This window comes from Argentina silus (genome assembly GCF_951799395.1).
Source record: "Argentina silus genome assembly, chromosome: 7".
NCBI lineage: Eukaryota > Metazoa > Chordata > Actinopteri > Argentiniformes > Argentinidae > Argentina > Argentina silus.
Window position 1 is genome coordinate 1,109,872 of NC_139661.1, and position 27,360 is coordinate 1,137,231.

At 42.3% G+C, this 27,360-nt stretch overlaps 1 protein-coding gene across 1 annotated transcript in view; it reads left to right on the forward strand.

Moving 5' to 3' along the window:
- Positions 1–27,360, forward strand: part of wdfy3 (WD repeat and FYVE domain containing 3) — a 116,525-nt gene that overhangs the window by 83,927 nt on the left and 5,238 nt on the right. The window contains exons 36-64 of the mRNA XM_083674199.1: positions 1,133–1,362; positions 3,199–3,308; positions 3,589–3,771; positions 4,190–4,347; positions 4,737–4,814; positions 6,804–7,034; positions 8,407–8,575; positions 8,818–8,981; positions 9,352–9,500; positions 10,344–10,464; positions 10,719–10,804; positions 10,990–11,070; positions 11,383–11,437; positions 11,560–11,679; positions 11,875–11,992; positions 12,649–12,755; positions 13,722–13,875; positions 14,631–14,722; positions 14,959–15,171; positions 15,479–15,626; positions 16,125–16,279; positions 18,662–18,820; positions 19,286–19,465; positions 19,663–19,845; positions 20,126–20,222; positions 23,161–23,316; positions 23,631–23,915; positions 26,385–26,496; positions 27,077–27,274. Coding sequence (XP_083530325.1) covers positions 1,133–1,362; positions 3,199–3,308; positions 3,589–3,771; positions 4,190–4,347; positions 4,737–4,814; positions 6,804–7,034; positions 8,407–8,575; positions 8,818–8,981; positions 9,352–9,500; positions 10,344–10,464; positions 10,719–10,804; positions 10,990–11,070; positions 11,383–11,437; positions 11,560–11,679; positions 11,875–11,992; positions 12,649–12,755; positions 13,722–13,875; positions 14,631–14,722; positions 14,959–15,171; positions 15,479–15,626; positions 16,125–16,279; positions 18,662–18,820; positions 19,286–19,465; positions 19,663–19,845; positions 20,126–20,222; positions 23,161–23,316; positions 23,631–23,915; positions 26,385–26,496; positions 27,077–27,274 — 4,292 coding nt within the window. The remainder of the gene's footprint in view (positions 1–1,132; positions 1,363–3,198; positions 3,309–3,588; positions 3,772–4,189; positions 4,348–4,736; positions 4,815–6,803; positions 7,035–8,406; positions 8,576–8,817; positions 8,982–9,351; positions 9,501–10,343; positions 10,465–10,718; positions 10,805–10,989; positions 11,071–11,382; positions 11,438–11,559; positions 11,680–11,874; positions 11,993–12,648; positions 12,756–13,721; positions 13,876–14,630; positions 14,723–14,958; positions 15,172–15,478; positions 15,627–16,124; positions 16,280–18,661; positions 18,821–19,285; positions 19,466–19,662; positions 19,846–20,125; positions 20,223–23,160; positions 23,317–23,630; positions 23,916–26,384; positions 26,497–27,076; positions 27,275–27,360) is intronic.

Consider the following 27,360-nt stretch of genomic DNA (forward strand, 5'->3'; position numbering starts at 1 on the left):
ATGTCTTGCAATGCAGTATATGTGCAGTATGATGGCACACAGAAGGATTTCCTTGTTCTCAAATCCCTCGTTTTCCGGTTAACATCTTTGTTCATCAGCCTTGGTTGGGAACATTAATTGTCACTTTGTTTTCTCATCCAGCTCACAGGCGAGACAGAAGGATCTGTGCGTAGCCTATATAAGAAGCAACATTACAGTAGATTACACTACAGTAGAGTTAGCTTCAGCTAACAAGCAAATATAGATCAAGTTATGATCAAATGACCCACACTGCCACTCACTCAATATAGCCAATAGAGACCCAGAATTAAATGTATGCCATGATGTGCTTTAGAACTGAATACAGGCTGTGTGCATGCGTGCCATGTATGTACTTTCCTCAGGGGCTTCCCTTTAGTGGTCACATATTCGTATTTAGTTACTTAGAATTTCTATGAAACACTTACATTGAAATTAAATAGAACAACTATAACCCTTACCCTTCCAGTCTCAGACCATCTTTTCAGTCATGAATGCTAGGAGGTAAACTAAGGTTTTGACGTCTTTTTATGTTATTTCTTGTGGACCTTGTATACTGTGGCTCACATACTATTTTCCAGAAAAGCAGTGCACCTTTATTTTAGCCATGAACTGGATATCTTTGCCCTCATACAATGACCCCTAGAACGCCTTAACTCCAGTCAACCCCCTTGCTCAAAGCAAGCTTCTGGTTGCAACTATGTGTAACAGAGTTGAGATGGCTCACTCCTCAACTTCAAATACCCCCACCCGATAGTGTAGCTGATTTACATCGGGTATTTGAGGAGACGGTCACGTGTGTTGGCAAACCAGAGGTCGCAAGTTCTAGGCTCGGTCAGAGCAAATGGAATTGCGGGGTTACTGTTTGCAGCAACTTGACGTCTGTTTCACATATTTCCCCTTTCAGTCCGAAAGAAACATTACAATCACACTCCTAAAGAGCGACTTATCCCTGCTCTACCCCCTGGCCCAAACAAAGCTGAAACCACATTACGTCTTTAGGCATAGACCATAAGACTCCCACTAGGCCATCACTCTCTCACAAGCGGACTTAACTACCTTGCTCAAACAAAGCCTCTTTCGGCAACCACATTTTCCCTTTCTCTCCTTTCAGTCCAAGAGGCGGTCCCAAGGCTTGTCCCTGGACTCCATCTACCACTGTCTGAACCGCACGGTCCTCTACCAGCTCTCTCGACCACACAAGACCGTGCCACAGCAGGTGGCTCTGCTGGACTCGCTGCGTGTGCTGACGGTCAACCGCAACCTGGTGCTGGGACCAGGCAACCACGACCAGGAGTTTGTCGCCTGCCTGGCTCACTGCTTCATCAACCTGCACGTTGGAAGGTAGGTTTAGGCCAAGTGTGTGTCAGTGGGGGGTTGGGGTTAAAGTGGGGTGGTAGTTGCATTGTTTGCCCTTTGGTCCATGCGCCTATGACTGTATGTGTCGGCTTCTTGGGTGAGTGTGTTTGAGGGCAGTGTGTTGGTGTAGTTGTGAGTTTAAGCATGTGCATGTTTTTTTTTTTCCTTTCTATATGTTATGTGAACGGTTTAGTTTCAAAATGTCCCTGAAGTGAATCAAACCCACAAACCTAGCAGATACTTTAGCCCCAGAGGAGATGGGGCTATTTTAAGTGTAGAGACTGTCAGAGTTTGCGTGGACATGGCTGAGTCGTGAAGTGTGTGCGTGTGCGTGCATGTGTGTGCTCGATTTGCATGTAGTCAAGGCTCAGTAACCATGCTGACTCAAATACACACCGCTGTCACAGTGACTGTGAAATGTTCCCTTGCTGAGAGAGAGTTCACATTGCAACTGAACCATATAATGATATGAATGAAGTTTTTGTGAATATGTATGAGATATGTTGGAATGGTATCACTAAATGATATTACATGGTTTTGAATTGCGCAGTTATTAGTCAAAACATGACAAGACCGCAATCCATTTAATATCCAATATTCACCAGATCACCAGATATTAAATCATCCACTTAAATATCTTAAAGGCCCACTCCAATGATATGTCAACTTTTCAAGCTGTGAATTGAAGCCTTGTGCTTATCATGATGTTCTACACTATGATGATTTTCATCAGAGACAGTGTCCTCAAGCCAAAAGTCTCACGCCATGCCATAAGTTTGATTAATGGGAGGAATTGTCTGCTACTAAAGTGATGGGATTCTATAAGATTTAAACAGGGCCTAAGATGTCAGCACAGTGTTGGGGAAGCTACTCAGAAAATGCAGTTAACTAAATTACCAATTACCTTACAATTGAAGAAGTTAAACTATACCAAAGCTACCCTTGAGATAAATATAGTTTGTCAAACTAAAGCTACTTTGAAAAAGTAGTTCAATAGATCGAAACCACTTTATGAAATTATAAAAAATTAAGAAACAACAGATCACTCTGGAGTCAAATGTTAACAGGATGTTTAATTTATTACACAAAGAGGCAAATTGTTGAAACACTTTGTAGAACTTGTTTCTAGGCCAATAACAACATGTTGTCCTTATCTGACACTGAAATGCTGCTCACATGCAACACACAGACCTGTGTTGAATTTGAAGAATAAGTATTTGTAGACTAGACAAAGTCTTTGTCTTTTCCGGTAACTGCAATGTATCCATTTCCTAAAATTGTGATGGATGTATCCACATAATGATGATGATAATAATAATAATAATAATAATAATAAAAGCGATTTCTATATATCTATATACTATATATATACTATATCTAAAATAACCTAGTTTCCTTTGTCCCAGGGTAGGTCCACCAAAGCCATGGCCCCAGGTCAGGGTAGGTACACCAAAGGCCATGGCCCCAGGTCAGGGTAGGTCCACCAAGGTCATGGCCCCAGGTCAGGTGGTCCTCAGATATGGAAACACAGAAGTCTGAGACTTTAGGCCAAGCACTGATGTTAAAAGTGACAGTGGAAGTGCACACTAAAGCTGCTGTGCTGCTGCTTCATAGAACAAGATTGGGGGTGGGCCTTTCTGACTCATTATAATCTGCATGTTCAGCCCCCTCTGCTCTCAACTATGACTTCAAAGGGGTCGAGCTCCATGCCAATGGTGAAGCCAGCTTTCTACACCAGCTTGTTGACACCCAACACACAATAGCATACTGTAAATAAAGACACTGGCCATAAAACTGTGTGTGTGTGTCCCTCTACTACAGCAGTGTGGAGGGCTTTGGTCTGGAGGCGGAGGCTCGAATGACAACCTGGCACATCATGATGCCCGCCGAGAATGAGTCTGACGCAGTCCACAGCCAAGATGTCAGCGAAGGTAACATACACTGTGTGTGTGTGTGTGTGTGTGTGTGTGTGTGTGTGTGTGTGTGTGTGTGTGTGTGTGTGTGTGTGTGTGTGTGTGTGTGAATTTTGGTTTTGTTTGAGGAAGATCTTCGACAGTGGCCAGCCCTTACACAGGGCTACGCATGTGACTTCATTTAGCTACTAGCTAAAGACTGTAGTAGAATACAGACTCACAATTAAAAGAGATACACTGGTGTGCTGCATAGTAGATTTTTTTATGATACGTGTCTGTGTGTGTGTTCTCTCCCTAGGTCGCCAGCTCCTGCTGAAGGCGGTGAATCGTGTGTGGACAGAGCTAATGCACAGTAAAAGACAGATGTTGGAGGATATCTTTAAAGTGTCCCTGCCCACCAATGATAGAGGACACGTGGACATCGCCACTGCACGCCCTGCCCTGGAGGAGCCTGCCTTGAAGAGCTGGCAGAACCACCTGGGTAAGCACAGACACACACGTGCACAATTATACACATACTCACCAGAGCTGCCCTAGCCTCGTTCCGAGACAATTTCGCCCAAATGTGCAAAAGGTCTGGTGGTCCAATGAGTAAACTTGGCCTTCATTAATAGAAAGAGCATCGAAAACGGACGGCGCATAGCTATTGGCTTTACTCCCCTGCACCCCACCCCCCCCAGTAAATTCACTCCCACTAAGGCCAGGTTTGAGTCGTTGTTATTCCAGGCTTGCATGTGCTGTGTGCAATAGCCTGGGGACGAGGTAACAGCTGCACAAACCTCCTGCATGAGCCGTATCTTAAATTTCTATTGATACAAAGATATACACACACACACACACACAGACACACGGAACAGCTGGCAAAGAACAGCCTCATGAGCTCTCTCTCCTTCCCTCAGTTCATGAGAAGAAGTGTATCAGTCGAGGGGAGGGGGTGGCCCCGGCCACCCAGTCTAAGCTCTCCAGGGTCAGCAGTGGCTTTGGCCTGTCCAAGCTGACGGGGGCACGACGCGGCAAGAAGGAGAACAGCCTCAACAAGAACAACCTGTCCGCACAGGTACAACACACACACACACACACACCATTTTACAACAGGGTTAGGTAAACTTCTTGTTATTTCAGGCACAGATACACATACTGTATATTTTATGAAATTCAGTTAATAAATATAAAACACCTGCATTGCAAAAATATATATGTATATTTGTATTTTCTAAGTTATGACATATGCATCTGAGTACTACATCTGAATTAACTTTGTCTGTCAAAACTGTATGTAACTGTATGATCAATGGAATGGAATGTAGATAGTGATGTGTGTAGATGATATAATCATAAACACTTGAAAAAGAGACCCTGGTCTCAAAGTGCTTTCCCCTTTATCAATAAATGATACAACAACAAAGTAAATGTATGCCTAACTCTCTCTACTCTCTCCACCAATAGGAAACATTCCAGTGGATGTTCACCCACATAGCTGTGGTCCGAGACCTTGTGGCCATGCAATACAAAGAATATCAAGAGGTAAGGAATGCAGAGTGACATTTATTTCTTAGTATGAGGCTCTCATTGAGAGTGACGTTACATGTACAGCCCAAGTATGTCCAAGTCACTTGAAATTATAACCACTGTAAAGAGATCCTTATTTACTACCAACTTAGACCTGATCTCAGCAAGACATAATTATAGGCAGCAAGAAACCAAATGATTTATAGCTACAGATACGTCTATTGATTATTTGTTATAAGTCCTTTATAAACCGTTAACATGCAGTTATAACTCATTCGTTTAAATAGTTTGATAGCTAAATAATTAGCTTACTTAGTTCAAGTGTCTAACGAACACTATAAATAATGAGTTGAATATGATTGTTTGGTTTATACATGATTTCCACCTTTCACACTAGAAGCCTGGACCCTTATTACTAATGAAAGTATCCAGAGTGAGGTCTGGAGATGTCAATGTGTTGGAGTTAGTGTGACAGTGTAATCATTGAATTAGATCAATACCATGAAAAATAATAATTCATTTGAATTTAAAATTTTAAAGAACTTACGTATTGAAAATAACCTATTGACATAGGCTTTGTACTAGGGCTGGGCGATATGGCCAAAAAATCATATTGTGATTATTTTGCTAGATATTGCGATTTCACTTGCGATATGATAAACAAACACATTGGTCAATATTCAACACCTCACAGTTCCTTGTGACATAGTTAAAAGCACAAGTTTGCCAACTTCTAAGATCGTAGGATTAAATACACCATAATGTCATAATAACTGAAACCAATTAGGCTGTTTCCAGCAGGAGTTTATTTAACTGAACAGTTGCCATCATCTGGAATTAACATAATGTGACATGAATACATTTAAAACATAATTGAAAATAAATAAATAGAAAAAGTGTTTACTCAAAGCCTCTTTGCCTCTTACTAAGAAAACCAGCATGTGCACCTTTGCCTTTTTCAAGCATGAACGGTGACATGTCACCACACTTCCTCCCGTATTAAATACCCTCTCTGACGGTGAGCTGGTTGCAGGTATGCAGAGATATTTTCGCGCAAGCTTGCTCAGTCTTGGGAAGTTTATCTGGTGGAGTTTTCCACTAAGCCAGAGAATCTTCCTCACTGTCAATGGATGGGGAAAGCAGATAGCCTCCTCAAGTTGCAGAGAGGAATCTGATGCTGGGGTGGCTCTTGAAGAAGTAGCCCAATGACTTCTTTGCCTTTTTTGCTTGGGGTGGATCTGTGTTTTCGGGCCCAATATTTGTGGTGCTCACAGAAGGCCTCATCTCCTACAACAAAGATAGTCATTTCATCACCTGATCACCATCAGCATTCTGTAGCCACTCCAAGGCTGCGTTTGCATCAAATGTCTTTCCAGCCTTTGTGGATTGCATCTGACAAAGCCTCTGGCTAACTCCATCACACCTGAGCTGACTGACTATGTATGAACGATACACCTGCACCTGCTCATCTAATCAATCGCACTTCATTGTATCTTCTGATCTCTGCGTCCCACTACCATGATACATCACCACACACCCAGCATAGGCATCTCTAGAGAGAAACCGAACTAGTGAATGTCAATAAAAACAAAAAAACGTGTCTGACTTCACAGGCTGCGTGTGCGCTGTGCAGGCTTCTATTCACATAATATAACTGGTATTGACTTTCTGTATGTGTGCAACTCATTAAGGTTGAAATGGGTAAGCCATTCATAACTGTAAGGTCACTTTAAATTCACCATGATGAGGGTTAAAGCTTTTGTTAGCTTTAAGTGCAGATGTTAATCGCGCTTCAGGACGTGACTTGGTGCTTTCAGATTTTTTTCTGTGTGATTTTGTAAATGTAACAACACTATTATGTTAAAAACAGACATTTCGGGAAAGAGGAGGGCATGGGTTTCACAACGGCAGAATTATTTTTTTATTATATTATATATTTTTTATTAATGTACTCAAAACTCCCCACTTTTTAATCCCCCCCCCCCTAACCCTAACCCCCGGCAGAGACAGCAGAACTCTCTGAAGTATGTGACGGAGGAGTGGGCATCCATTGAGTATGAGCTCCTGCGGGAGAGGGGCCTGTGGGGCCCCCCCATTGGCTCCCACCTGGACAAGTTCCTGCTTGAGATGACCGAGGGGCCCTGCCGCATGAGGAAGAAAATGGTTCGCAACGACATGTTCTACATCCACTACCCCTATGTGCCGGAGCCCGAGCCCAACACCACCTCAGCACAGGTACTGGACCAGTGTGTGGAGGACAGTATGGGGGCAGTAATGTCCCTGGTTAAACCTCTTAACCAGCAAATATTCATACACAGTGTGTTTAAAAGGTTCATACTTCCGCAACGGTGGTCTACCTCAATGTCGCTGCTGCAGCAGATGTGAAGATATGCTGCCAAAAGCCACCACAAAGTGGTGACGAGCTGTGAAGGATGTTTGAAAAGAGAAAGTTTGCCTTAGATAATCAGATAGATTGGCAAGATCAAGTTTATTATAGCAACTCATGAATTACAGAGATGAAGACTGGAAATAATATCTGGGTTTTTTAAAATATGTTTTTAGGGCATTTCTGTTTTATTGGGATGGAGACCATAGGAATTGACAGGAAGGGTGGGAGAGAGAGGAGGGATGACATGCAAGACGTGTCGAGGGTCGGAATCGAACCAGGAACCTTGCGATGATGTGGTATGTGCATTAGTGTGCTACGCCACTAAGCACCTTAAATATCAGGTTATTTTAACTAGAACCAAGCCAATGGCACCAACTCCTATCTACTTTCATATCGTCATCACGCATTCTCTCACAGCGCAGAAAAGTGGGTGAAATGTTTTCGAGCAATCTGACATGAATAAGCGGGAGTCGCGAGACAGGAGTAATTTATGTTTCAGTGGGATTGAGACTGGATAGAAAAGTAGCCTACATTGAAACCGTCATAATAGGGTGTGAACGTCAGCCTTCTTTCGTCCACTCAATGTAAAACACTGCTCAATCAAAGACCTTTCTATCATCACTGGCGACATGACTTCATATTTGGGGTATATTAAATAAAAGTGTACCAGCCGGTGATAACTGACAAATCCACTATTGACAGTTGAAGTTCATTTTTTATACTTTTTGACATGTCATTGTAGATAGTCGGTAGTCAGCTTTCCAATAAAGTCTGCATGGATTTACTGTGTAGGCTATGTCTAGCCTATGTGGAACTAGCCATCAACTACAGAAGCCACTACTGTATATGCCGAAAGCATTTTGTTTGCTTAACATGTGGCTAAATTGGCCACAACGTCGCTGTAGCATGTCCCAAAAAATATTGAGTGATCGAATGTGTCATAAATCTGGCAATTTTTCATTGTGAATTCATGTGTAGAGAGGCCAATGCCATATATCAGATAATAGTGGCTAGACAGATTGTCATGCTTTTGTTTGTTAATGGGAAACGATTTGAGCTTGTTGGAAGCGGAGCTCAAGCATTACTTACGCAGGGCACTGTATATGCATACAGTACTATTCCATCTTGCATATGTTTTTCCGCAGTGAGACGGTCGAAAATGCTATGTAATCTTGTAATTACTTAACCCCCCCGACCCCCCCTTTCCATCTTCTACAGAAGCCAGTGCGCTACCGTAGGGCTATCAGCTATGACAGTAAGGATTACTACATGCGTCTGCTATCTGGTAACCCTGGCATGTACCAGCACTCTATAGAACAGAACACTGAGGGAGAGACGACCCCACACGAGCCTGAGCATGGCGAAGACACCATCGCCAGGGTCAAAGGTATAAATCATAATAATGCATACACACACTCACACACCATTTGTCCACTTGCATACTGTACATACACATGTGGTACATCAGCCAGTATTTTGGTTCAAATCCTCTCACCCTTGCTACAAAGCTATGGTCATTTTAATTTAAAAAAAAACTGCAATCTTTTTGTGGCTTTGCAGAGCTGTTGCAATTCTGACATGCATGTTCTCCTCTCTCCCCTCTGTTCTCCGCTATCTCTCTACTCACAGGCTTGGTGAAGGCCCCTCTGAAGCGTTCCCGCTCCACAGCGGATGGTGCTGACGAGGACAGTCAGGATCTGCTCCAGGAGCAGCTGCTGGAGTCAGGAGGACTGGACGAAGAGCAGAGGACCGACAACACCACCCTGCTCCGCTTGCTGGAGGAGGGAGAGAAGGTCAGAGGACGCAATTATAGAAGTATAGGATACTCAAACTCTTGTACAATTAATAAGGCCCTGTGGTGAGATTCCAGAAAGCTTTGTACTATTAAGATAATTTGAAGTCATGTGTTGGAAATGAATGCTCACAATACTATGTGTCACAAATGCTTTCAGGAAACTCTGTACACTTATCCACTGGGGTACAATACAATTACTGTAAAAAAAAAAAAAAAGACATGGGAATAGAAATTGGACTTTGTCTGGTTATGTCTGTTTTTAGCAGTGTTCAATCTGTACATGCAAACCATTTTAAATGAGGCCTTGCAGCTGAAACATTGATCAAGTAAATAAACAATTATTTAATAACCACTATGTCCACCCCCAGATCCAGCATATGTACCGATGCGCCAGAGTCCAGGGTCTGGACACTAGTGAGGGGCTGCTGCTGTTTGGGAAGGAGCACTTCTACGTCATTGACGGCTTCACCATGACTGTCACCCGTGAGATCAGAGACATTGAGACGCTTCCTGCCAAGTGAGTCTCAATCTTTTGTTCTCCCTCCTTTCAGGTAACTCTGTGTTATGCATGACTCAAGGGTTTTAAGGACATAATGCTATTTTTTCTTGTGTGCCAATTTGGGGTGGTTGGTAGAGGTAGAAATCGGAGGACGAGATCATTGTAATACATGGAATGAAAACACGTGTGTTTGATTCATTCCAAACCATGTATTACAATGAGCCTGTCCTCTGATTTCTACCAATGTGCCTACCTATATGAATCAAATAAGCACTACATGTTCCAGTACAGTAACTTTTCATACATCATTATACATTTGAGTAATTGTCAGCAATTCACACAAGGAGGGTTGCAACATCATTGGTTGGGGACAACATGTTTACTGTACACTTGTTCACCACTGGTACTGCAGTTTCAGTGTAATATGTCACCATTCACCACTTACTGCACTATCACTGTAGTACATCATTCACTACTGTGACTTCAGTATCACTATATGACATAATTTACCACAGTTTTTTTATCTTTACACTAAGAAGATATGGCAGCACAGACCGCTGTACAGCCATAGAATTCTGTGTAAAGATGAGAAGTCGTCCAAACGCTGTCCTAAAAACGTTGCTCTGAACCACCTCACCACCGAGAACCAGAGACACCTTTTATAGTGGCATTTTGTCAGTGGAAATGAAAGATGCTACAGTGCAGCTTTAAATGTCATGGGTAACCAATGTGCGCAGAGTTCACATTCTATCAGCTGTGGGTGCGTGTCGATGGGCTAACATTTGGGCCAACAGTTTGCTACATCGTTCTTCTGTTATACGGCACCATCTAGTTTGACCTCCAAACCTTGTCTGTCCCCAGTATGCACGAGACCATCATCCCTAGAGGAGCACGGCAGGGTCAGAGCCAGTTGAAGAGGACCTGCAGCATCTTCGCCTATGAGGACATCAAGGAGGTGCACAAGAGACGCTACCTGCTACAGGTGAGCACAGAGATGGAGAACCATCCATTTAATAGTCTGTCAAAGCTATTGTGGTGTTGTCTTTATGCTGACACTGACACTTGACTTATTTGACGTGAGAATTAATGATGAATGATTTTAAAGTCAAATTTGCTATCAGTGAACCTTCTTTCATGCTTCATCTGTAGCTGATTATGTCCCGCAAGTTAGCTAGATCCTATGTCAGTCTTAACGTCCACTCTAGCTTCATGTAAAGGGTTTTTCTCTCTCACCAGCCCATGGCAGTGGAGGTGTTCTCAGGAGATGGGAGGAACTACCTGTTGGCATTCCAGAAAGGAGTCCGCAACAAAGTCTACCAGAGGTACGCTACATCGATTTTGTCTTCCCTTTATTCATGTAATCAATTAAGAAATACAGAGGACATGAACAAACATGAACATGGCATCCAAACTGAGAGCTTCACATACCACAGCTCCCCTGTTTATCATGACAGTGATGACACCTCTCAATTTGGCCTTGTGTCTCTCTTTCCCTCTGTGTCTCCAGGTTCTTAGCTGTGGTTCCCTCACTGGCAGACAGCTCAGAGTCTGTCTCAGGCCAGCGGCCTAACACCAGCGTGGAACAGGGGTAGGTCCTCCTATTCCATGCTCACTAAAATGACTTACTAAAATAAGCAGACTTGGGTTTAAATAGTGCTTAAAATCATTTCACATACTTGGCTGTGCTTGATTGAGTTTTCCTGTCCAATGGAACCAATGGAATATTCCCAGAAATGCAGACCCGGCCCATCTGGCACTCCAGGCAGACTCAAGCAAATGCTCTTTTCAAAAGTATTTGAAAGCATCTCAAAGCATCTGCTTTTCGACCCAGGTCAGACAGTAAGTCCTCTGTTCTCTCTACTCAAACTCTGTTATACTTCTATTCCCTGTCTTCAATCAGGTCTGGCCTGCTAAGCACTCTGGTGGGTGAGAAATCTGTTACCCAGAGATGGGAGGTAGGTACCATCTACACTCCAATGCTATAACTATCAAATGTCTTCTCATGTTACCATAGTTTTACATTTTCTGTCCTAAAGGTGTCTCATCTCACTATTTTGTCCTCTCTTCCCTGCCAAAGCGAGGAGAGATCAGTAACTTCCAGTACCTAATGCATCTGAACACGCTGGCGGGGCGCTCCTACAACGACCTGATGCAGTACCCTGTCTTCCCCTGGATCCTGGCTGACTATGACTCAGAGGTAACAATCACAGGACTCCTAATCATGCAATAATATGTTTACTGGTGCAAGTGAAATCTATCAAGGCAAAATAACGCAGATAATCCTGCTTAGAGTATTGCTGCTTGTAAATTAAAAATAATAATAATTTTGACTGAAAGTCTTCAACCAAAATGATAAGAATGAAATAAAGTGTTGACGTGTTCTCGTCCACAGGAACTGGACTTAAACAACCCCAAGGCATTCCGTAACCTGGCCAAGCCCATGGGTGCTCAGACGGACAACAGGCTGACCCAGTACAAGAAGAGGTTCAAGGACTGGGAGGACCCCAGTGGTAAGACCATCCTCTTGCTTGATATGTTAGAAGACAACCCTTATCTGTAGGAGAGATATCATATACCCTGATTCTCTCTTTTTGCATTCTTGACAATGCGTGGGTGGGGACAATGTGTAGTACATGTCCTAGATGCACGCGTCAGAATACATGAACAAGCCATGCTTTCTTCTGACAGGCTGCTGTCTGATGTCTTGATGGGAGGGAGTGGGGTTTGGTGGGGATATTTTGATTATCATTCAATTAAATGTTATTTAATGTATATATTTTCCGGCAGCTGTTGTACATTTTTGATATTTATACTATTGATAATGACACTGATGATTTATACATTTAGCTTAGCAGTATTGATTGAGTAGGCCTACACATGCTAATGATTTAATCGCCACCAGTGCGTTATTTAGTAAGACGATGATGGGATACGGCATGATGAATATGGTGTTGATTATGATTACTGACACTTTGTATAAAAAGGGTTGTTTATAATGGTGAAACCAATATAAAATTAAATACCCTTAAATAAAAGCTCACAATCTGTAATTTAACCTCCTCATATTCACTGTTTTCACTTCTTCACGGTCTAAATACTTACTAGGTCTATTTCTTATTGCTAGAGTGTTAACATGTGCTTGTCTCTCTCTCTGTTTCTTTATTAGGTGAAACCCCAGCATATCACTATGGCACACACTACTCCTCTGCCATGATTGTGGCTTCCTACCTGGTCAGAATGGAGCCCTTCACACAGATCTTCCTCAGGTTACAGGTATGACTCTACTTCTCTCTATGGCAGCTTCACAACTGCAAACATAGAGAATGGTGGAACCCAGGAAGCAAAAAAAAAAGGCAAAATGCCAGGAGGAATTTAACGCAAAGAAATGGTACAGAAAAGTACTTGGCTTTGTGAATCGCCTAAGTGTTGAACATTGTCATCTTTTAGCACTTTTTGCATTTTTTTAGTACAAGTGGACACTCTGGGCTTCAATTTTCTTGGGCAATGAAGCAAAAACCTTTCAACTCAGAATACACTACAGCATGTTTTTTATTGTACCTTGTCAATCAAAAACGTGATTATTCGACCAGTAAACAGTCTAAAAATGAATTGCACAACATGCAAATGCTACTTGCATTTTTCATAACTATTGGATTATGTCTCATCGCATCTTATAGAAATATAAGAAATATTATATATCGATTTCCTCATGCAAATTCTAGCCCTATTTCTGCACCTAAAGGCTGCCATAGCTTAATATTCTTTCCTAACAACTTACTACATCTTTTCCTTAAAGTTAGTAGGCCTGTTTTATTTAACCACAGAAAAGAAGCTTCAGAGGTATTTTTTTAAACAAGTGAGAGGCATGTGATAGGATGTGTTGTTTTTCTCTGGACAAATGTATTCTTACCTCCTTTCCTTAATTTTTCCTTTTGATTTACAATTTTCTTTTATTTCCAACTGTTACAGCGTCCTGTGTAATTATTGGGACAGTGATGTATGTTTTCCTCTTTTGGCTCTATACACCAATAGCACCTTAAATAAAAGTTGATAGTCTGTACTGCCTCATAGTAACTGTTTTAAATCAACTTAAAGTATAGAGTCAAAATAAGAAAAAATGCTTCACCCAATAATTACAGGGCTGCAAACAGATAAAGACGACCTAAGGTGTGTGTGTGTGCGCGTGTGATAATGCCTATTTTTGTGTCTGTTTGTGTCATCTCTCCCTCTGCCCCACAGGGAGGTCACTTTGACCTGGCTGACAGGATGTTCCACAGCGTGCGTGAGGCCTGGCTCTCCGCCTCCAAACACAACATGGCCGACGTCAAGGAACTTATCCCTGAGTTCTTCTACCTCCCTGAGTTCATGCTTAACTCCAACAACTTTGACTTAGGTCAGGACAGCACCAGCTCTGCACTCTTGTTTTTTTCTGACTTACGTCACTATTTATTCTTTATTCATGTATGTTCTATCCATTCAGCTTGTTTGGATGAGCTTGGAATAGATACAGTATGTATGCATATAGTAAGGATGCATATACTTGATAGCTTATACTTGCAATGTAATACAACTCAATAATGTTGAATGACCAGATAAAAAGCTCAATGCTTAAATTTTCAATGCAAAGTACATATTATCCCTTAAAGGTCCAGTATGTAATATTCAAGCTTTCTAAATACTTCCAAATGGTTGTAATGACTATGTTTAATCGATTGTTGCGATTTGGAACTTCTGAACTGAATTTCGCCGTGATGGCCAGAGATGGCAGATTTCCGACAAACATACTCCTCCTTTAATTGACAATAATTCATAGTATTCCTATGACATGTAAGTGAGCTTCTTCAAGGTCAAGTTCACCAATGTCGCAGCTAGTGCCATAGTGAGTGACACATCTTTGGCAAAACTATTGACTGTATATCAATTGTGTATTTTTTTTGTTCCATATTAACAAAAACTGATCAACGGCTAAATGAATAAACTAGTTTCCTACAAATACAGTGGTGAAAAGACTTGCGCGACTCTAAATACTATGAATTCTTTATAGTATCAAATTAACTTCTATTTTGACATCTGTTACATTATCATAAGACGCTTTAGAGAGAAAATATTTTTCCTTATTGTTTCCTTGACTTCTTTTCACCCTAACAGGTGCTAAACAGAACGGCACCAGGCTAGGAGACGTGATCCTGCCTCCATGGGCCAAAGGAGACCCCCGAGAGTTCATCAGAGTTCACCGACAGGTGGGAAATACTCCACATTGTGTACAATAATCCGTGTGTGTGTGAGAGACAGACAGACAGACAGACAGAGTTTGGCCTATTTGCTTTGTGTTTATGTCCATAGAGTACATGTCTTTCTTTACCAGGTTGGTGGTGTCTGTTGAATTTACATTTTCCTTCAATTTAAATGATGCTCTGAATTGACCCCAACTCTGTTCTGTATCTTCAACATCTCCATGCACCCTCCTCCCACCCAGGCGTTGGAGTGTGACTATGTCAGCGCCCACCTCCACGAGTGGATCGACCTGATCTTTGGCTTCAAGCAGCAGGGCCCTCCTGCGGTCGAAGCAGTCAACGTGTTCCACCACCTCTTCTATGAGGGTCAGGTGGACATCTACAACATCAACGACCCCCTCAAAGAGACTGCCACCATCGGCTTCATCAACAACTTCGGACAGATCCCAAAACAGGTACTGTGACAGATCCTCAAACAGGTACTGTGACATCCAAATGACAGAAATGCTGCCAATGGCCTTCATAGATGAACAAGGTGCTAATAGGCTTAACTATGAAACTACAGATTAATCAGGGAAACTTTTTTTTTTAAATAAATATATTTCCCTTTTGTTTTAATAACCGCAACACATTAGGGATTCTTACATCTTATGAACGTTTCATCTTATCATGGATTTTTACATTTTATTATGACCATTACATCCATGGAACATAACATGCGTGCGTCTGTCTGTCTGTCTGTCTGTCTCTCTCTGTTTTCAGCTGTTTAAGAAGCCTCACCCTCCCAAGCGTGTTCGCAGTAAGTCTAACGGAGAACTCCCAGGCATGCCTGTCTCTCTCAGTGCCACAGCCGATAAGATCTTCTTCCATCACCTGGACAACCTGCGCCCCTCTCTTACCCCGGTCAAAGGTAGGTCAGCGGAACATAACAACACACACACACACACACACACACAGTCGCAAGGGGGGTCCGTGGGCATTCCCCCGGGGAAGACAACTATTGAATGGTAAATTCTGGTGGCTTGAAATGCATCCTAGACATGAATCGAGGACAATTTGATTGACATGAAGTTGGATTATAGACACTTAACACTGAAATAGGAGCTGGTCTGACATCCTTGCTTTAGAATGACTAAAAACCTGAATTATAATCTATCCCAGCCTTACTCTGTAAAGAAAAAAAAAAAGCAGTCAGAACAGTGCACATATCACTTTTTTCCACTCTAGGTCAAATACAAAAGTTAGCAAATAGAGAGCATGTTTTTTTAATATTTTTTTGTGCATTTATGGACATTTTCATTCAGGTAGGCCGCCCAAAGATTCTCCATGCAGGAAAAACCCTGATGTCTGTCTGTGCCTGTGTCTGCTTGTGTATGTTTGTTTATTCCTATCTGCTTGCATATTCCAGAGCTGAAGGATCCGGTGGGGCAGATTGTGTGCACTGACAAGGGCATCCTGGCGGTGGAGCAGAACAAGGTCCTGGTGCCCCCAGCCTGGAACAAGACCTTCGCCTGGGGCTATGCTGACCTCAGCTGCCGGCTGGCCAACTACGAGTCTGACAAGGTCAGGAGAAGCCACAGTCCCACTCACACCTGTGTGTGTGTGTGTGTGTGTGTGTGTGTGTGTGTGTGTGTGTGTGTGTCTGTGTGTGTGTCTGTGTGTGTGTCTGTGTGTGTGTCTGTGTGTGTGTCTGTGTGTGTCTGTGTGTGTCTGTGTGTGTCTGTGTGTGTGTGTGTGTGTGTGTCTGTCAGTGTGTGGCCCAGTCAACGCATGGCCATGCATCTTAATCAATGAGTTGGACAGTCTTTTGATTGCTGAAAGCACACATAATATAATCTAAGGCATATCCCATGTGTCGTTGAGCTGATTTTTAAATATGTTTTAGTTTAGTTGTTTTTGGTAAGCAGTTGCTAGATGGAGCTCGTAAGTCACGCTTGACTTACAGACAGATGGACAGGCAAGATCTCAAAGCTGGCCGGTTTTACTGTAAGCAACATTGGATAATCTTCTTAGGCTGGTGCTGCTTAGGCCATGTCCCCATGTCTGCACTGCATGACTATAACATTCAACCATAGCTCTCATCTGTAAAATAACCAGCATTTCATACACACAATGGGCAGCGTGAAATAGTGGAGATTACAACAAATACAAAATAAATAAATGTCATTTTTTTCAGACTGTTCAAATAGTCTTGTGTTTGTTTTATGTACAATGTAAATTAAGTAAAAATTAGGCTGCTTTCGACATGTTTTGCTTGGGGAGAGATCTGGGCACAGAGGAAAGTGTAGTATGACCACTCACTCCAACCATTCTGAATGCATCTGAAGTAACTCCAGATTTCCTTAGCATGAGAAATGTACTGGAAAAGTTTACATTCAGATAAAAAACGAGACATGGGGTTTGTATCTGAGCATTTTTTCATCTTTGCTCTGAGCCTTCCATTTCATCTAGGTCTTACTAAGCCATTACCCTATCCACGGAGAAGTGATTAGGCCCATTGAGATGTGTCCTCCGACTGCTTGGCAAATCTAGTAAATAGTTCATGGCTACGACAGACATTGCACACCAAATCGCATGTCTTCAGACTGTTCAGATAGGCCAGTGTTCATTTCATATGCAAGGCAAATTATTTAAAAAATTAGCCTATGTTCCCAGTTTTCATAGAGAACATCAATCACCACTTACTTAATCGAGACTTTTTGCATGGGCCGTCCCAATTTCTGCCTAAGCTGTGTAGCTATTCATTGAATAATAAATCTGAATACTGACACCAAGTCACTGACTAGTTAATACTGTAATATGTTCATGAATACTGTAATATTACTGATGAACAAGGTATTTATACAGCGATAGAATGATTGCCTCCAAAGGTTTTTGATCACTGTAAAGTTGGTCAAGTGGAGTGCACTGTATTTAGAATAAAAACATTAGATTTTCGTAATGTTAGGCTATCAAATGTGAATTTATTACAGCACTCTAAATGTGGCTAACATGTTGCTAACCATGGGCTCTGAAATTACAAACCATCCTCTTTCTCTCTCTTTTGTTGTAATGGTTATTACTGTAGAAACCATAAAACTTTACAGCATTACCATGCTCATCCCAATCAATTCTTAATTTCATGTGGCTGGTAATAATTAAACAAGCACATTATGAACACGTGAAGGCTTAGCTGCCTGCCATGTGACTGAGGGTCACTGGTGGGGTCCTGGCTTTATAGGCTCTTCAAAAGACTTGAATATGTTGTACACCAGTGAGAACAAGAATAAACTTTCAGGATCTTTGTTTCGATGCCTGGGAGACCACATACACCACACAAATTACGGTGACACTTGAAATCCCTTCACAGCATGGCTAAATTTAATATTTTTAAGTGCTTAATTGTATTATTATACTGTATTACATATCACCTTCATGGTGCTTAGTGTTAATAATGCACTTCCCCCAAAATTAAACAGCTACATTGTGTAGGTTGTAGCGATCATAATACATTTTTATCCATGTGGTGGTTTTCACCAGGCAACTACTTGCTGTTTGTTTAAGCTTCAGTATTGTACCCACAATACAAAAATCTATGTAAAGTGTGAGCTGTCTTGATTCTTTGATTGATCAAGTCTGTTGGGATTTACACATTTTAACATTTCCTCCTCAAACATTTCAGATTCCTACAGCAGTCTATGATCAGTGTTTTATTGGCTAACATTACCCCCCTGGTCTTTGTTAGACAAGCATTCTCTTGGCTCTGTTATTGGTTACAGAATGTAATTGGTTGCAGAATCCCTGTAGTCTCCACTTGCACCCAATCGCTTGTCTCTTCTCCCTCCAGCTGTTAGGGGCTGTGATAGTCCCATGTCTCCTCTCCATCTTGAATGACCAATCCCCCTGTCTCCTTTTTCCTCGAGGCTCTGATAGTGTAGAGGTGACACATCTCCTTTCTCTCTACAGGCGGTGATAGTGTACGAGTGTCTTTCGGAGTGGGGCCAGATCCTGTGTGCCATCTGCCCCAACCCTAAGCTGGTCATCACCGGTGGTACCAGCACAGCCATCTGTGTGTGGGAGACGGGCACCTCCAAGGAGAGGGCCAAGACACTCACACTTAAACAGGTAGGCAGCCCTTCTCTACCATAGTGTGCAATACTCTTTACAGATATAAAATATTCAAGTGTACTGCATACTGCAAGACACTATGAGCAATCATGGATAAGATTTACTGAGTACATCAATTCTCATGCTTTTTGGCTACATTTGTGAGTATAATTACAAAGCCTATATCAAAGTACAGCAAGCTGCTATTTGTGTCCAGAAGGATTTTAATTCAATATTACTGAAGATTGTACCATTGTATGTAAATATCACAGACTGTAAACTATGACTAACTATAACATGACAATAGCTTGTTGTGGCTGTGCTTTCATTGTAGAAACAGCCTCAAACTTTCGCAATATTGAGTTGTAGCTCCAATAACTAAACACATGCAAAACTACTATACGTGCCCCACACAGACACACGCACAGCTGGATAGTAGCATTGCCATAATGTAACATGTATTTGTCTCCCCCTCTTCCCTAGGCATTGTTAGGACACACAGATGCGGTGACGTGTCTGACAGCTTCCTTGGCCTACCACATCATAGTGAGCGGCTCGCGGGATCGTACCTGTATAATCTGGGACCTCAACAAGCTGTCCTTCGTCACCCAGCTCAGGGGACACCGAGCGCCCGTCTCAGCCCTTTGTATCAACGAGCTCACAGTGCGTGGTTTATGCACACACTCGCGCGCACACACACACACACACACACACACACACACACACACACACACAAACAAACACTATAAACACACTGTTTGTTTTTGTGAGTGTAAGTCTGTGTTTTTTCATCCCTGTGTGTGTGTGTGTGTGTGTGTGTGTGTGTGTGTGTGTGTGTGTGTGTGTGTGTGTGTGTATAGGGAGATATAGTGTCCAGTGCAGGTACATACATCCACGTGTGGAGCATCAATGGCAGCCCCATAGCCAGTGCCAACACCTTCACGGGCCGCAGCCAGCAGATACTATGCTGCTGTGTGTCCGAAATGAACGAATGGGACACCCAGAATGTCATTGTCACCGGGCACTCTGATGGCGTCGTCAGGGTAACAGCCACTTCCTCCTATCTTTTGGTCTCCTTGCGTTTCTATGCATTTTGCTTCAACTGTCACAAATGACACCCTATTCCTTATTACTTTTGGCCGAAGGGACACTATGAGGGCAATGGGGTGTCATTTAAGACTTGCCCTAGATCTGTTGGGTTTTTCTGAGAAGTTAATTGGAAGCAGTTCAGACTTTGCTTTTGGAAAAAAACTAAAGCAAAGACAGACTTAACAGCAAGTACACAAAGGTGTTTTAACACATTATATGAATTTCTTGTTGTAGTTCTGGAGAATGGAGTTCCTACAAGTTCCAGAAACCCCTGCTCCAGAGCCAGTGGAGCCTCTAGATGTACCTGACTGCTGTGGGGAGGAGAAGATTGGTAAGACACTCCCTTGTCTCTATAGATACACTGCCCTCCATAAGTATTTAGACTCCATAAGTGTCATTGCATGCAAAGGATTGTCAACTAAATACTAAACATGAGTGCTTTATTTGCTTTTAAATCCAATCTGTTGGAGTATAGAGCTAGACAAAATGCTTCCTCTTTCCAATACTTATGGAGAGCACTGTATATTCTTCATCACAGCTATTACTTGTAAACAAGTTTTCAAGGTTGCGTATGTTGTAGTACAATGAAAAGGTCATGTGTAGCCCCTTTAACAACATCATTCTTAGTATATCTGTAATTTGACCGCCTTATGAATGGGCATATAGGCATCCTGTTTTGGCATGGTAATGTCATGCACCACTTGTTGAACTATGCTTTGTAGAATAATTCAAGTAGATGTTTTGTTCGTGCCATAGCTTGTAGTTATACACACACACTAATCAAAACAGGGAGAGAGTATTATGTTAATAATAATAATAATATTAATAATAATACATTTCATTTGAAAGAGTCTTTCAGAGCAACAAGGACATTGAATAAGGTATATAAAAAAAACAATGCAAAGCATGAGTCAGTAGCCTAAACATACACAAAAATGAAAGAAATAACACATCTAAAAAAAGGCCAATGTGAAAATATTAGTTTTTTGTCTATTTTTAAATGCTTGTGGAATCAGAGTCTCTGATGTTGCTGAAGGCACCGTCACCCATGGAACGCAGCTTGGTGGGGGGCAGTCAATGGAGTGTGATGAGGGTAGGGGTTATGTGTTCTCTCTGAGAACATCAACGAGAACATCAAAGCTGCTGTCAACAATAGTCTCATTGATGAGCAAAGCTTCTGTTGTTGAGTGAGTGAGTATTGAACAGTGAAAATGTAATTCGATACATTTGAGAACACAGGCAAAACAGGACACAGATTCAGTTAGGGAACTCAAATTCCCACCCCTGGGCACGGTGCGTTTTGGGGGGTAGTAGGTGGACCAGAACGAGCGGATGGTGTTCGGTACATTGCTATAGTCAAACGACCCGTTCGTGCCCCTTAGGCAATATCTCACCCGAAGCACAGTTCTCGGATCGCAATAAGCCCATGGAGGTAGTGGGACAGTGGGGTGTAGAGATTGAATTCAGTATGTTGTCGTCATGTTTAGGCCAACAGCTGGGGGGTTTGCAGGTAGCCCGGTGCGACACTGAAGCACGCAGCAGTGAAGCAGCTAAAGCAAAGATTGTAATCCAAGCGCAGATCCATCCAGACAGTTGGAAGCACTGGAAACACTGCTGTTGTTGTGACAGCTGAGCAGCTAGCTAGCTCACAAACTGGGCACTTCAGTTGTGTTGCTTGCTTGTTAAACTTTGAGCGAGGCAAGTGAGAGGGATAAAAATGCTAGACAAAAAAGCCATCTAAGAGTCTGATCTTGCAAAAAAGCTTAATGTTCCGAAGGAGAAACTGCAGCTAAACGCGCCAGCGAGTTCTCCATCTAACAATGCTGCTGGTACTCGTACTCTCTTGTCTGTCAGAACAGGATGTGGTATCTGTGTAACGTAGGTAGTCTTAGTCCTTTGCAGTAGATGGAATAATAGTCCACCAATATATTCTAGTAGCTAATGTAGACCATAGTAGAATGTCTAAACATGATGTTTACATGTAACTCAGTCCCAAACACTGCACTGACATCATGGAGGAGACTGTCTGCTAACCCTGCCCGGGGTAATGGGGTACTGTATTGTAGGCTTTATGGTTATCTAGGCACTCTGCATTGTGTTGTGTATTGTTGTTTGACAGGCTGTGTTGATTCCCATGCTGCATAGCCACACACAAAGACTCTGTGATGATGGTCAAAGGGTTTTCTATTTATTGCTCTCCAATAAGCACTTCAGGTTCTGGGGGATACACTCATAATATATTTAAACACTAAATGATCTCATGACAGTATTACATACATCAACATGTAACCATATAGCCTAGGACAGTAGCTGGTGCAGTAAACACACTAGCTGGTACATTAAGTACAGTGGGATTCTAGCTCTACGAAGCTCTCGAGCTATCAACTTCACCTCAACCCTTATCTGCTATCAATATCAACATTCTAAAAAAAAAAAAAAAGATCCATGTCATCTAGAATACATAGACACTCAAAATGCAACCAAATAGAATACATATGACAAATTCCTCTCAGAAAGTGGTTAGATGTATGCTTATTCACTGTAGGCACTCACCAGGAAGATACAAGCCCAGACCCCTGACCCCACAATTTGATACCAGAAAATATTTCAAACTTGGATCAGATGTGCTCAGAATTACTAATTTCACTATAACCATATTAATTATCTAAAAACCATAAAAACTATTGAAAGTACACTGGGGGTCAACACTCAAAGTGAATAGACTTAATGTAACAGTGCATTCACATTGCACCTATTACCCCAGCCTGAAAACAAACATTTTGATGGCTAATCTAAAACTCAGTGAAACATAGTAGTGTTAAGATTTCTTGAGATCCAAGTCAAAAGATCAGATCAGATCACCGGAGTCTTTCAACATTTGAATACAATATCCTCACAAGGGAGAGATGCAGCATGCAATTAATCTCAGAGGAGCCTAGGGCTGGTTCCCAGTTTGAAGCTAAACTACAAGCAGTGGAATCAGAGTAAATACCAGAGACAGCAAATTTAATGACTTCGCTCAGTCCCTATCTTGCTTTTTGTCTTATATGGGCTGCCAGTGCCAAGCTCACCGTGTTTACCATGAGAATGGCACCAGCAGGGCCTAAGACAAGACAAAACAAATCCTTCTGGGGACAGAGAAACGAGAGGGCCTCATGCAGTGTTTAACTGATCTGTCAACTGTAATACTAATGCATCATGTAAATGGAATCACTTTTGGCATCAGTAGATAGCACCCCTGACCGTGTCACTAAACTTCCATTCTCCAGCAGAGGGGCCGGAGACTCACAACGGCGATGACGACAGCAGTGAGTCGGACGGCGATGAGCCCAGTCTCAGCCAGGAGCCCAAACAACCCCCTCCAACATCCGGTGGAGGTGGAGGAGGAGGCAGCCAACCAGGCAGCACTGTCCACAGGCCCAAAGGCACTTTTACCTTTTCCATCTTTTCAATTCATCATGAACATTCACAAATCATGGATGGACCTCTAGGCCTAATTCTTGTTAGAATGTTTTTGTCAAAATTGTGCATTTTTATTTGTGAATTTTAAACGCAACAATTATACCCACGGGCAGAAACAATGACAGAGACGAAGCGAACACACTTGTGTGTTGTTTTAGATGTACTGTATGTTCTACATCTAAATGTTCTGTAATGTTTGTATATATGTTGAGTGTGAATATGTGTACTCTCTTTGCAATAAGAATAGAACATTCTAACGTTATTTAATCTGGTCTAGGTCCTGCCGGTCCGGCTGGTCGCCCGGGGGCCTCCTGGTCAGTGAACAGCAACTCGGACGACTCGAGGCGCTGGTCAGACACCCTGAGCATAGACGAGAAGGACGGCTTTGTCTTCGTCAACTACTCAGAGGGTCAGACCAAGCCTGGGGTTAACCCTCACCCTCACATCCAGCATCCTCACCCGCCTCACCCACCTCCCCAGGCTCAGGGTCATCCAGGGGCCGTACCCCAGCCTCTCCAGCCCACTACCATGGAAGCAAGGCCCTACAACCAGCTCAGGGCAGGTAGGTGTCTATCAGCTAGCTATGGCTCGTAGCATCAGTGGATCGGTGAGTGTATATACAGTGCCTATAGAAAGTCATCATACCCTGTGAAATCTTTACCTTTTGTCACATTACACATTACAAATAAATCAAATCTAACTGTTTTGAGCTGTATGTACACATTATAACCCTCATCATCAAGGTGAAAATACACATTTTAAAAATTCTGGACAATTATTAAAAATGTATTAGTGAAATACCTGGTTTGGTTAAGTGATCAGCCCCTTAGAGTATACCATTATAAACTTGCTCAGGTGCAACCAATCAACTTCCAGATCAAACACCAGGCTAATTGCCCCCCACCTGACATCAATTGTGGTTTTGATTACTTCAGAATAAAACCAGCTGTTTCTTGAGGATTCCATTACTAGAAGTGCATGGTTCTGCAAAGAATTCACCATGGTTGGAAAAGTACTTTCAAAAGGCCTCCAGGATAAAGTTGTAGGAAGGCACAAGTTAGGTGAAGGCTACAAAAAGATTTCGAAGGCTTTAGCTATCCCTCTGAGTACCGTTCAGAGCATCATTAAGAAGTGTAAGGCGTATGGCACCACCAACCTTGCCTAGATCAGGCCGTCCGTCCGTCCAAACTGGATGACGGAGCTAGGAGGACATTGATCAGAGAAGCTACCAAGAGGCCAAAGGCAACTTTGAAGGACTTACAAGTCTTTATGGCTGGGACTGGTCTGTCTGTGCATGTGACAACAATCTCACAAGCTTTACACAAAGCTGGCCTGTATGGCAGGGTAGCAAGAAATAAGCCTTTTCTGAAAAAGTGCCACAGTCAGTCTCGTTTGTGCTATGCAAAAACACACCTGGAAGATTCTGTTGCCATGTGGAAAAAGGTTTTATGGTCAGACGAGACTAAGATTGAACTTTTTGGACTGAACTCCAAGCGCTATGTTTGGCGAAAACCAAACACAGCACACCACCCAAAACACACCATACCTACTGTGAAGCATGGTGGTGGCAACATTATGCTGTGGGGATGTTTCTCTTCAGCGGGGACTGGGCAATTGGTCAGGATTGAAGGGAAAATGGATGCTGCCAAGTACACCCAAATTCTTGAGGACAACCTGCGTCCCTCTGCTAGACAGCTGAAGATGGGCAGGTCATTCACCTTCCAACACGACAACGATCCTAAATATACCGCCAAAAGAACAACGCAGTGGCTTAAGGATAGAAAGGTGAATGTCCTTGAGTGGCCAAGTCAGAGTCTTGACTTAAATCCGATAGAAAATCTGTGGATGGACTTGAAGAGAGCAGTTCATCGCCGCTCACCACGGAATTTGACTGAACTCGAACAATTCTGCAAGGAAGAATGGGCAAATATTCTCCAATCTAGGTATGCAAAGCTAGTAGAGACATATCCAAACAGATTGATGGCTGTAATTGCAGCAAAATGTGGCTCTACAAAGTATTAAATCAGGGGACTGATGACTTTTTCAACCCTGTTATTCTTGTTTTTCATTTTTTATCCATTTTCAGAACTGTCGCCTTTTTTTCATTAGTTTGATGTTGTATGGCTAAATTTGTACAAAAAGCTGGAAAAAGTATTTTTTTAATGGGTTTTGATTTCAGGCTGTACGACAAATATAGTAACTATTTCAAAGGGGTATAATGACTTTCTATAGGCACTGTATATATATAGAGAGAAATTTAGCCTACTGGTGATACTTCTCTATGGTAACTATAGCAAACAGACCTGTGTCATTACAACAGAGATCCGAGCAAAACAAATCTCAGTTTTGGCACGTCTCTATTCACAGACTTCACTCAAAGTTGTGGCTGATGTAGGCCTATGTTGATGGGGGGAGGGTAATCTTTTTCATTACAGTGAGTGTGAAAGAGCGAGGAAAAAAAATTAACAAAAAAAAACATTACATGTTTGACATCATTTTATCAAGTGACCATGAATACATTATTTCTGAATTATCATTTTGAATAATTTGACCTTTTCCAAATTGGAACAACAACTCAGGCTACTCCTGAGGCTAACCCTCACGTCGTGCATCCAAGCCGCCATTATTCTTCATTCAGAATGAAAAAAATATTAATTACAACAATACAAATTAAATAAAAATATATAATTGATGTCAGCTCACAAATTGGGCAGGTTAAGACGCAGATATTAGCTACTGTTTCACAAGCCCATCCATTAGAATTGCTCAACCATGGCCCCTGGCCAAGGTGAATTACCTCAAATGAAGTGTGGCAAAGGCCAGTTGACTGTTGCGCTACCTCCACGATACCATTGTTTAAACATGAACCTTTTAAACACTGCCATACTGTATTATCCCTGTGTGTGTGTGTGTGTGTGTGTGTGTGTGTGTGGGTGGACTTTTGTTGTGTGACTTTGCCAATTGTGTAATGTGTTTCCTGGCTGATGCATTGTTGAAGTGCTACTGTGCTCCTGTTGTGTCCATGGAGCAGGCTACAGATGGGAGCGCCAGCTGGTGTTCCGGAGCAAACTGACCATGCATACAGCGTTTGACCGCAAGGACAACGCTCACCCAGCCGAAATCACATCTCTCGCCATCTCCAAGTAGGTTGTGTGTGTGTGTGTGTGTGTGTGTGTGTGTGTGTGTGTGTGTGTATATATATATACAGTTGTCAACTACATTAAGCTGCGGATAATTTCTACATAGAAAATGTACCTACATTTTTCACCCATATGACAATTTAATATATTGACAACTGTAGTAGGTTGATTTCACTGTAAGCCCATATCTTTGTATTTTGAATAATGTTTTACTCAACTTCACCGTGCGTTGATTAGTGAAAAACAACAAACAGGTTTATGTTGAGGATGAAAACCGCACTTTTTAGAATAAATATACGATAATTGCTAGCATTCTCTAATGCCAAACTAATGTGTCTGGTATGCAATTAAACTGTTGCTGTTGGCAAAGAATTTATTCTGAGGCGCTATTTTGAATCTAAGCATGGAATTTTCAAAGTTTCCTTTCCACACAATCAAAGGGCAGATGCATAATGATTGAAGCTTTAACAGCTGCCTATACACACATCTTCTAAAGATTTTAGTGTGAGTAAAACACTGTTGATGGGATGACCGTTATTACTATGTTCCCTTTTTACTCACCCTCTCCCATCCCCATCTGCAGGGACCACAGTAAGATTCTGGTGGGTGATTCGCGGGGACGGGTGTTCAGCTGGTCGGTGAGTGACCAGCCAGGGCGCTCAGCAGCAGACCACTGGGTGAAGGATGAAGTGGTAGACAGCTGCTCAGGCTGCACCGTGCGCTTTTCCCTTGCAGAGCGACGCCATCACTGCAGGAACTGTGGCCAGCTCTTCTGCCAGAAGTAAGACAGAAGGGGGGACAGTAATGGGGGGGGAAGGGTAAAACTAACCTGTCTCACGACGGTCTAAACCCAGCTCACGTTCCCTA